Source organism: Galeopterus variegatus, unplaced genomic scaffold (assembly GCF_000696425.1).
Source record: "Galeopterus variegatus unplaced genomic scaffold, G_variegatus-3.0.2 Scaffold1187, whole genome shotgun sequence".
Lineage (NCBI taxonomy): Eukaryota > Metazoa > Chordata > Mammalia > Dermoptera > Cynocephalidae > Galeopterus > Galeopterus variegatus.
The window spans coordinates 425,795-437,964 of record NW_007727298.1 but is presented as its reverse complement, the minus strand read 5'-3'; the positions used below and the strand labels follow the sequence as shown (position 1 = coordinate 437,964).

The 12,170-nt window shown below is 35.0% G+C and overlaps 1 protein-coding gene across 1 annotated transcript in view; it reads left to right on the top strand.

Moving 5' to 3' along the window:
* Nucleotides 1-3,093: 3,093 nt before the first annotated feature.
* LOC103592631 (phosphatidylinositol phosphatase PTPRQ-like) overlaps nt 3,094-12,170 on the top strand; it is a 20,095-nt gene continuing 11,018 nt past the window's right edge. The window contains exons 1-4 of the mRNA XM_008575439.1: nt 3,094-3,123; nt 3,329-3,454; nt 4,615-4,763; nt 8,180-8,315. Coding sequence (XP_008573661.1) covers nt 3,094-3,123; nt 3,329-3,454; nt 4,615-4,763; nt 8,180-8,315 — 441 coding nt within the window. The remainder of the gene's footprint in view (nt 3,124-3,328; nt 3,455-4,614; nt 4,764-8,179; nt 8,316-12,170) is intronic.

The window sequence follows — 12,170 nt, the reverse complement described above, 5'->3', positions numbered from 1 at the left end:
TAGCTCTCTCTAGCTACTTCCTTCTCGTTCTGTGTCTCATTTACACCAGAGCCCCTTGAAGAGTTGCCTATACTTACTATCTTCAATTCCTTTTCTTTAGCTCTTCAGCCACCTCAAATTAGGCTCTCATGCTAAACAAGCACAATGTGGAAACTACACTTTTCTTGATGACCAATTAATTACTCAAAAAACTAGCAGCAAGTCTCAATCCCCACTTTACTTGACCTATCAGTAGCTCTGACTCCTTCAGTTCAGTCTCGTTGGTTCTCTCTCCTCTCCTTAACCTCAAAACATTGAAATAATCCAGAGCTTAATCCTTGACTTTACTGTCTCTTTCCAATTCTATTTCCTTGGTGATATCTTCCATCCTCATGACTTTAAGTAAGATATATGGGCTGATTACTTTCAGTTTATGTCTCTAGTTTGGACTTCTTGAATTCCAAACTCATATACCCAATTGCTTTCATGGCATTCCCTCCTGAATATCTAAGAGGAATTTCAGGTTTATTATGTCCAATGTGAGTTCCTGATTTTTCCTGAAAATCTGTGTATCTGGAAGCCTTCCCCATTTTCCTCTGGAGTCCTTATTTATTCCTCTATTTTTCTCATACTCAAATCCAATTCTTTAGCATATACTGTTGGCTCTGCCTTCAAAATATATCCACACTAATCACTTTTCCCCATCTCCATTGCTACCACCCAAGCTACCAATATCCCTTGGCTGGATCGTTGCAAAAACCTAACTATTTTCCCTCTCATCTTTAAAACCCTATAGGCTAGTCTCCTTATAGAAGGCCGAGTGAAGGGCCGAACCTGTGGCTCACTTGGGAGAGTGCGGCGCTGGGAGCACCGAAGCCGCAGGTTCAGATCCTATATAGGGATGACCAGTGCGCTCACTGGCTGAGCGCAGTGCGGGCGACACCAAGCCGAGGGTTGCGATCCCCTTACCAGTCACAAAAAAATAAAAATAAAGTTGTTAGACTTGACTTTCCTTCTACCTGGAATGCTTTTCTCCCACATCCTTCAGGGCTCACTCCTTCCTCTTTCAAGACTTTCTTCCAATGTCACAAATGAATCTTTTCTAAAAAAATAAAAATAAAGTTGTTAGACTTGACTTTCCTTCTACCTGGAATGCTTTTCTCCCAAATCCTTCAGGGCTCACTCCTTCCTCTTTCAAGACTTTCTTCCAATGTCACAAATGAATCTTTTCTTTTTTTTTTGACTGGTAAGGGGATCGCAACCCTTGGAATGGTGTGATCTGCACCACGCTCAGCCCTATATAGGATCCAAACCCGCAGCCTTGGCGCTACCAGCGCCACACTCTCCTGAGTGAGCCATGGGGCCGGCCCACAAGTGAATCTTTTCTGAACACCCTATTTTATGAAAACCTTCTCTCATAGCACTTATCACTTCAAAAAATTGTAAGTAATTTGATTATTTAATAGACTTATTAATAGAAAATGTATTTTTCCTCTAACTAGAATGTAAGATAAACGAAGATAGGAATTTTAATGTATTTGGTCAGCGATGAATTCCCAGGTCCTAAAACAGTGCCTGGAACATAATAGTCATTCATAAGTATTGGTTGAATGGAGGAATGTGCATATTTTAAAAGGCTGTAAAGAAATCAACCAAAATACTAACAGTACTTCACTCTGGATAGTGAGATTATAGGTAAATTCTACTTTCTATTATATATTTTTCTGGATTTTCCAAATATTCTACATTAAAAATATATTGCTTTTTAACCCAAAAACAAACAATCAAGCAAACAAAACCTTTACACTTTAATTACATATTAAGATCTTGCCGCTGAGACTGGAGAAATAGAAATGCTGCAGCATATAGTGTATTTAAAAGACTCAAGATTTTTTTTCCCAGTTATTGGTCACTGGTTAGCACTGTAATTTGGTAAAATCACCTAAAATGCCTCAATATTTTTTAAAGTAAAATAAACTTGTTGAATTACATCGTAGGGTCCCTTGAAACTTAAAATGTATGTATATATATGTATATTTATATTACTGTATTCTCTGACTACTGAGACAACTCCAATGTAAAACATACATTTTACCTTTTCTTCTCCATTCCTTAAAGTATCTTCCTATTTGAAATAAATATCATTTCATCAATTCTTTTTTATTTATACAGTACCTTTCCTTAAGAAAAATCCACAGATACTGCTCTCAATCATATAAACTCAAGTGGCGTGTTTATGTTCAAGGCGAATGGGCAAAGTTTCACTTGATAATATTCACAAAGATGTCATAACAGAGTTGAGACAGATCTCAGGGCCTATAAGTATATTAGCAAAATGAACCTTCATATTACCTCAACATTGTTCTTGATTCAGAGCTATAGAGAGTAAATATTAATGCCACAGTTTAAGTAGTTAAGTAATTTCTTAGAGAAAGAGTATGGAAACATCTGCACAGCCCATAAATATATGACAATAACATAATGGGGTGGGTAAGAGAGCTAGCTTTGGGCTCAGACTGTCTTACCAATGATGAGAGCTTGAGCAAATTACTTCACCTCTCTAAGCTTCAGTATCCTCATCTGTAAAATTAGGGTAATGATAGCACTAATTCACAAGGTTTTTATAAGAAATAATTAGTTGAAATGTTAAGTATAAGATGCTTAGCATATTGCCAGCCACAAAGTAAACATTTGGTTAAGGCCTGATATTATTATAACTATTATGATGTAGTCCTTAATGTCTGATTTTAAAGTTGGACACAAATTTCAAGAGCAATTAGTTGTATAGCATTTCAGATTGTCAGGTTAAAATTACATTTTGGGAATTTTAAACATTTAAAATGATCTAGTATTTTAAAATACACAATATTTTAAAATAGTATTTTAAAAGGTAAAACATTTTTAAATAGTAATTTTACAACTAGTATATTTTTATGTATTGATTGAAAAATTTAAAAACACTGTATCTATGTAAATATTGATACACTGTATGTAATTATATTATTCTAGGGCTACTTATGTCCAAATGAATTTATTGCTACTCAAGGTCCATTACCAGGAACAGTTGGAGATTTTTGGAGAATGGTGTGGGAAACCAGAGCAAAAACATTAGTAATGCTAACACAGTGTTTTGAAAAAGGGCGGGTGAGTTATTTTAAAATCTTTTCACAAAATGTTATTTACAATTGTGTTAATATATGTGTGAATATTTCAGCTAAAACTGTGAGACATCAATAACTTGGACATCTATAAAGCAGTTTTAACTTAGTAGCAATAACTGTGATATATATATATATATATATATCAATATAATAATGACTCTATGACTGGTGATTTTCTCTGAATGCAGATCAGATGCCATCAGTATTGGCCAGAGGACAACAAACCAGTTACTGTCTTTGGAGATATAGTGATTACAAAGCTAATGGAGGATGTTCAAATAGATTGGACCATCAGGGATCTAAAAATTGAGAGGGTAAGAAAAGGGGGTGAGAGAATACAATATAAAATATGAATGATCTAAATGTCTAAAGTAGAATTAACTTCTAGAATTATCTCTTTCAAGGACATCTATATACTCAACAATGCTTTTCTATTGTTTCCTAAAAAGAAATTTAAATTGATATCGGACTTTAGTATCTACCTATATGTCACTGTGTTTAATTCCATATCATAAGGTTACCAATTAGCCTCAAAATTTTAGGTTTCAAGAGCAGAAAAAGGAGGAAAAACAACTGGATCACGAGGTTTATTTTATTTAATGAAGAAAATGTAATGTTTGACATGAGACAGCAATTTTCCCAAATCACTTGCCTCTGAGTCTAAATAATTAAATTTTATATTTAATCTAGAACCAGTAGAGAAGACATAGTGCAGGATCCCACTTTATCAGTTCATATAAATTCCTATGCACACACGAAAATGATATAAGAATCTTTATACGGGCCGAGCAAATGGGTTCGGATCCTATATAGGGATGACCGGTGCGCTCACAGCACTTACTGGCTGAGTGCGGTGCGGCCGGTCTCAAAAAGGACAAAAAAAAAAAAAAGAATCTTTATACTTTCTGATATATCAGGTACTCAAAACCTGTTTTTTGAATAATTCGTGAATGTATTTAGTTAACTTTTGGGTCAAAATTGTTTCAAAATCTACTATTCTGAGTGCTACAAAATGTTACACTATATTTGAATATTAATACTCTATATTAAAATCTATTTGTAAGCGTTCTTATTGTTTTAATTTACACTGAAAGGCAGTTCTCTTTATTGTAAAAATAAAAGGGCTGTCTTATAGGAAATAATGAAAACAGTTTGTCCTGTTTGGTAGAGAGTTGTTTTTAAAAGATCACCTTCGGGCCGGCCCGGTGGCGCACTGGATAAGTGCGCTGCTTGGGAAGTGCGGCGGCGCTCCTGCCCGAGGGTTCGGATCCCACATACAGACCGGTTCCCACTCACTGGCTGAGCAAGGCGCGGGAGCAACACCGAGGGTTGCGATCCGTTGCCGGACACGGAAAAAGACAAAAGACAAAAAAAAAAAAAGATCACCTTCAAAAACTGGGGTATCAATTGTCTTCAACCTTCATAGTGGTACTTAAATAATTTTTATCATTTTTTAATCTGTCACTTTGTCTAGCATGGGGACTGCATGACTGTTCATCAGTGTAACTTTACTGCTTGGCCTGAGCATGGGGTTCCTGAAAACAGTGCCCCTCTAATTCACTTTGTAAAGTTGGTTCGAGCAAGCAGAGCGCATGATACCACACCTATGATTGTTCACTGCAGGTAAGAAAGAGATATGTTTAGAACCTTTTATTAAATTTTAGAAATGATCTTTAAGCCCATTGGCCTTTTATTATCAAGACACCATTGATTATTTTCTTGAAGAATGTTAATGTAGATTTACTCCAGCCTACAGTTCTCAGATATTTTGCTGGTTATGTTAAATCAAGATATAGCTTTATAAAAGTTTAAAAAAATAAACTTTTTTTTTAAAAAAAAAGAAATGAGGGCCGGCCGGTAGCGCACTCGGTAGAGTGCGGCGCTTGGGAGGGCGGCGGCACTCCCGCCGAGGGTTCGGATCCCATATAGAGACCGGTCCGCTCACTGGTTGAGTGCGGTGCGGGCGCGACACTGAGGGTTGCAATCCCGTTACCGGTCACGAAAAAAGACAAAAAGGAAAAAATTAAAAAAAGAAATGAAATGAATGATGAACCTGTGTAAAAGCAAGAGAAAATATATATACTAGTATAGAAATTTTCCCAAGTTATTGACTGGCTTATGCCTCTCAAAGGCTTTAAAAGTATTTAAAATATTTAAAAGTTATACCCCATCACTGATGTGTGTACGTGTGTTTGTGTAGGATTTTATTAATAAACATCTGATCCTTCATCATTTCAGTTCCTAATAGTCTAGTATCATAACTTAAACATTTTTTGTAAAAGAGAATTTTTAGATTTCTGAATTACAAAGAAAAAATCAGAGAAAATTAACTTTAATGTAAAGATTTAATTAAGTAACCAACCCAAGTACAGTTTCAGATTTTTACAAAACTTTAGCTACTCAAATGTCTTTGAACATGGTTAACAGGATGTAACTATAAATTGAGATTTTTCCCCCTTATTATTTTCATTGTTATTTAATATTCTGAGAAACAAAACTCAAGACTGTTTAACATTTAGAATTTTTCTAGACACATCGGCATGATATATGTTTTCTAACATGATATATCTAAATTAAATCAATCTCAACTTGAGTCTCTTTCACAATTGGAGTTTGGAGATTAGAGTGAAAGTGGATGATAATACAATGTAGTAAAATTCTGCTTACATGAGATACCTAGGATGGATAAATTCATAGAGACAGAAAGTAGAATTGTAGTTACCAAGGAAGGAGGAAATGGAGAGTTATTATTTATGGGTACAGAGCTTCTGTTTGGGATGATAAAGTTCAGAAAGTGATAACAAAACTGGTGATGTTTGCACAACATTGAGAATGTGCTTAATGCCACTGAATTGTACACTAATGGTAAATTTTGTGCTATTTTTCTTTTACCACAATAAAAAGATTATTTTTTAATTAACAAGATATTTTAATATTATTTTCTAACAGGAGTATACTATAATTAATGTGGTTAAATATGTAAGAAAAGATAAATTTACCCAATTTTTAAACTTTTATTTAGAGAAAAAACAGCATCAAATTTAAATGATTGTACATTTTTCATGAATATTCTTTATTTTTAAATTATAAGAGTAATACATATATGCTTGCTCATTATAAAATATCAGAACAATGTTTATATTTATAAGGCATATAGAACCAAAAAGACAAGCCTCATTCTTACCCTCCCAATTCCATATCTTTCTGTACACATAAAATTTTAACAGCATATTACATATATATATAAATAGTATAACAGTTTGCTCCTAAAGTCAGTGATTGATTTTACACTGCCATCAGTGATGATTAAAACTTTTAATAGACAGTAACTGCTTTTAGCTTCTCTGTATCTTGCATATATATTGCCACTGGCACTAAAAGCCATTAAAAAAGAAAAGCATTTTGTCATTTTTAAGCCTTAAAGAGTAGAGAGTCTCCTTCTTTGTGATTTAAATAAATAAAATAGATAAAAGTATGCTCATATTTAATGGTCATTTTTAAATATCATTTTTAAACTGTCTGCTAAGTATCTCCAAATCCAAGCTGTCACCTCAACTTCAGACTTCTACATTTAGCTTTCAGTTCAACATGACAACCTGAATGACAAAAAATTCTAAAAATTTGATGTGTCCAAAACAGAACACTTGATTCAGTCTCCAAGCTGAGATTGTCCCTATCTTGGTAAACAGCAATTCTCTTCTGCTTTGGTCAGAAACCTTGGAGTCATCCTTGACTCTCCTCTTCCTTTCACTTTTCACATTCAATCTACCAGCAAATCTCCTATCCCTGGCCACCTCTTACCTCTCCATTGTACTGTCCCCTCTCTGGTTTCCTTGCTCTTCTATAGAACATGCTGCCACTTAGATCTGTTCTCATTCTGCAACCTCAGCCTCTTAATGATCCTCTCCCAGAAACCCACATGGTGTGCTCCCTAACCTGATGCAAGTTTTTTTTTCAAATACTACATTATCAGAGAAGCTTTCTCTGATGACCCTATTCAACCCTATCACTCCCTATCTCCTTAACCTAGTTTATCTTTCTTTACAGCACTTGTCACCACCGAGCACATTCTTTGCCTGTTTGTTTGTATACCACTGTCCTCTAGAATATAAGCTCCATTCGTGCAGGGACTTTGTATTGTTCACTGCTATACCCCGGATTCCTGGAATAGTGTCTAGTACCCAAAATATATTGAATGATTTAATGACTCATTACTCTGTTAAGGCATATACATGTTACCATAATTGGTTTTATGTTGCTAATGCTCACAATTTTTTAGGTTGAATCATAGAAAATTGCCAATATTCAGTTGTCTCTTACCTATAAAAATGGCAGTTTCATGTTGCTCAAAGTAATATTCATAGATGACCTTCCAAAAAGTTTTTCTCAAATTCACTTCTTATGTTAAACAATATTAATTAGGGATCTTGTCTTTCTAATGGGAATTTCCGAATCCATCTTGTGAGGTTTATCAGTCAACAGTTTCTCTGGAGCACATGCCCATCCTTGGGTTTTAAACTGATTTCTTAAAAGGAAATAGTTTGTCAATTTTACTATATACAGGAGGTAAAAACGTTCTACACAAAAAAAGCAAAAGGGACACTTGGGAAGCTTCTAGTATTATGCACAGGAAATGTGATAGGGGCTAAATATTAGACATTTTTAATATTCAACATTTCTATTGGTAACTGAAAATATGGTTAATACAAAGTTTCTGGTGTTAAGAATTTTCAATGATTTTTAAAAATCTTCTTTATACTTCTCCAATACTCTCTAAAATATCATAAAAGAAAAGGGTAAGTTCAGCAAGTTAAAAAAAGAGAAAAACTCAAATATTTCATAGAGCACTAATGATAATCATCTTGCCCTAACAGTCTTGGTAACAATAAAAATCTAAAGAAACTCCAAAGAAAATCTACATCCAAATAAGAAAAGAAATTGTTTAGAATTTATTGCTATCATAGCTCATTATCCTCATCACCATCAAAATAAACAAAACGTTGCTGAATATTTTTCACATAATTTCACTCTTTCTATAGTGCTGGAGTTGGAAGAACTGGAGTTTTTATTGCTCTGGATCACTTAACACAACATATAAATGACCATGATTTTGTGGATATATATGGACTGGTGGCTGAACTGAGAAGTGAAAGAATGTGCATGGTGCAGAACCTGGTAAGATATCTAAACCTGTGCTCACTTGGGAGCAGCTGTAGAATTTTTACAACAGAGAATCCTAGTGGCAGCAATCTGGTTAGACATGGGCTTGAAGCTGTATTTACATTGCAGACACTCTCTTTTCCCTGCATCATAAAACTCTTGGGGAGGTCTTGGGGAGGGCAACTGATGGAGATTATGAAAGAACTAAAGACCCAAAGACAATGTGCCACAGTCCCCCTTCAAGTCTGTTACTGACTGCTCATCCTAACTTGTTTATATTGATAGGTGTGTAGAAGATACTCCATAAAATTGATTTTTCTTCATCATTTAGCAACTTTGGGGAGCTTACAATATAAATTCAAATCCATTTCTTTTGTAGATATGCTAGAAATTATCAACTGAGAAAACAATTTAAAATATTGACTGTAATGAGGTTCTGTGGATCTCACTTGTCCATATTTATCCCTATTGACTATTAGTATTAATAATGATTATTGCATCATGTTATCAACTAACACTGGGATTTTTTTGTTTGTTGTTTTGGTTTGGAGGCAAAAATATTTATAAAATATTTTTCTTCATTCAAAAAATCACACGGTATAGTGGTAATGGGACTAAAAACCCTCTATTTCCTATTTCCCTCTCTCCCCTCCCCCCATCAACATCATATCTGTTCATTTGTCTTAACAAGTTCAAGGAATTGTTGTGATCATTGTGTCTTCTTCCCTCACCCTCCTATTTGTTTGTTTGTATATTTATTTACTTATTTTTAGCTTCCACAAATAAGTGAGAACATGTGGTATTTCTCTTTCTGTGCCTGGTTTATTTCACTTAGGAAAGTGGGAAAGAGGAATTGGGAAAGCAACACGAAAATCAACTACATTGTATATTGATATATTAAAATAAAAAAATAAAAATAAAAACCCTCTATTGGCTGTCTAATGGGTTCCAAGTACAACACAAGATCCAAGTACAATTCATCCTTATTTATTTAAAAGCAGAGCCAATAAAACTAATCATGAGACTAGGTGTTATTGGTTCTCCTTTACGGATAGTGAAGCAGATGTTCCAAGAAGTTAAGTGATATTCCAAGGTGGTATTATAATAAGTATAAGAGCCAAAATCCAAACACTAGTCTCTCTAACTATAATATACAAGATGTTCCTATCTGTATGTTTGGATTGAAATTTGTATGCTATATAGAGACTTTTCTTACAGTAAATACACAGATCTGCCATAACAGTATTTTTCAGGGTACATCCTAGAAAACACAAATCAAAGTTGTTAAAAGTGTGAGAAAATGAGGTTCTTTGCTAAAATAAGTGTGAGAAAAAATCAAACTGATTTTTTTTTCCTTTTTTTTGTCTTTTTTCGTGTCTGGCAACGGACCGCAACCCTCAGTGCTGCGCCCGCCCCTCGCTCAGCCAGTGAGCGGGAACCGGTCTGTATGTGGGATCCGAACCCTCAGCGGGAGCGGCGCCGCGCTCCCAAGCGGCGCACTGTAGCAGTGCGCCACCGGGCTGGCCCCCAAACTGATTTTTAAACACAGAATTTCTTAGAACTTTTACAAGTATGCTAATGTGCATGGGCAGTTAAAAATGCAGAACCCTTGTAGGTGACATTTCCCAAACTTATATGATGGTGGAACAACCCATCAACTCTTTTTGACTTCAAACTTATGATACATGTCATGGAACATTAATGCTCTAGGAAGATGCTGCTCTAGACCAGAGACATCTAAATTTTGGGGGCTGCATATCCCTTTCAGGAAAAATGTTTGAGTATTCGACTCCAATACAGATATATTTATTTTTTAAATGTAGATTGTATAATTAGGTAAATTATGAAGCACAAACAAAATAAGAAATTGAAAAACATGAGATAAAGATCACATACGTAATATTTTCAAAACTGTGCTAATTGCTGTGGCTTTATATTATCACTAGATATTTTCAAAAGAGACAAGATACTTCTATTTTCATAGTGGTTTTAAATACATATTTTAAATTATTTATAATTTTAAAAAAGTGATCTACCTTTCTGTCAGATCTGATTACATTGTTTTATTTTTAATCTCATAATATGGCTGCAAGATTATTCTAGGAATAAGAAGAATGTCATCTCTGCCAATTTCTTGTCATTCTTTTGGGCTTGCATGAAGATTTATTTATTGAATAATAATATTTATTGGACATAAATATTATCTTCAATTCAAAGTCTCTTTGTAGGAATCTTTTTCAGCCATGTCAATTGTGTGATGATTAATGAGGTAAAACTAGGTAATGTAATCAATGGGTCCTGAAAATTATCCAGGGGTCTTATGAGGGCTCCAATATCAACCCAACTATTTACCATTATTAAAATTCAATTTTCTTCTTATTTTTAGTTAAAAATAAGGATAAATAGAAAGCTAACATTTTTCTCCCATGCCCCTAGGTGTACACATGTACACTAGGGATCAGTATTCTTGACAAAATTGATAGTCAGCTTTCTTGGCTAGGATAGAGGGTGGGACTGATTGTTTCCTTCTAGAGTCAATCTTCATATAATAAAAGTTGAAAAATAATTGCCATACTCTGCAGTCTTGTGGAATTGAACTTTATATAAATAGTGTGTTCTAGAATGCCTATTAATAATTTTACCCAATTTAGTACTCAATATATGTCATAAACAATATGCTTGTTTAACCAGCCAGAACAAAATATTGCAGGTTGGGTAGGGGAACGGAAAGACCAAGGTTTTTGAAGTCAGAGAACTCAGTTCAGAATCCAGCTCTGCTGATTGTTGGCTCTGTTACTTTATTTAATTAACTTCCCAGAGCTATTTCTCTTTTGTAAAATAGCCCTGTTACACTTTTCTAAGTTGTAAGTGTTAAATAAGAGAAGGTATCTAAAGCACCCAGCATAGTGCCCAGCATGCAATAAGTGTCCAGTAAGATTTTGCTGGTTTCCCTCCTTGCTGAAAATCAGGCCCTCCAAAGCTCTCTTTGTCTGTTTTAATTCCCAGAGTGATGTTCCTTACTGTCTTTTCCTTGTGATGAAAAATAGGAGAATAACCACACTGGCCTCAGTCCTTAACCAGCATTGCCTTGCACAAGAGTGGTTTCATATTTTCGTCTATTGCACTGGGCAGTGATTTCAGTTTCTACATATCAGCACATACTACAGCAGCCAAGGGCAGGGGTGAGGAGGTGGGAGACTCAATAATATACTGCCACTAAAAGGCACCAGAGTGGCATGACCTGTACCCAGGAGAGAGTTTTGATTTCCTTCACTCAAAAAACAGTTCATTGCAGCCCCAGAATATTTGAAAGTCCTTTCTGAGAGAATGCTCTGCACTGAGCCTCAAATAAGGGTTAATCTGGATTAATCCCTTTCCTGCTCTGGATTCTCCTGGAAATTTACTGGTGTGAACTCCTATGGTAGAAGAAAAAAGTAACTAACATATTTTGAGTGCCTAGTTTTTTGCCAGGCATTTTACACATATAAGTCCCTTAAATCTCCCAATACAGATTTTATGATCTCCCAGATGAAGAAATTGAACATCAAAAAAGTTTAGTTCTTAAGGTAATATGGCTATCTAGTGTAGAAACTGGGATTGAATTCTTTTCCCAGCAATACACTGCCTCCTTGGCCGTAACACATGGTGGTAGAGGGATTGTGGGACCTGTGGGACTGTCTCCTGGAGCTCAGCCTGCCCTGCTGGCAGAGTTCACACCCATCATTCTTTCCAGTGGAGAAGATGAGATCAGGACAGTCAGAAGCTTCACATATCAAATGTAACTTGAAATTCAAAGGTGTTTTTTTAAAAATACCAGAACAGATACATTTAAATGATATTTTGAAAATTGTAAATGTGTCAACATATTTC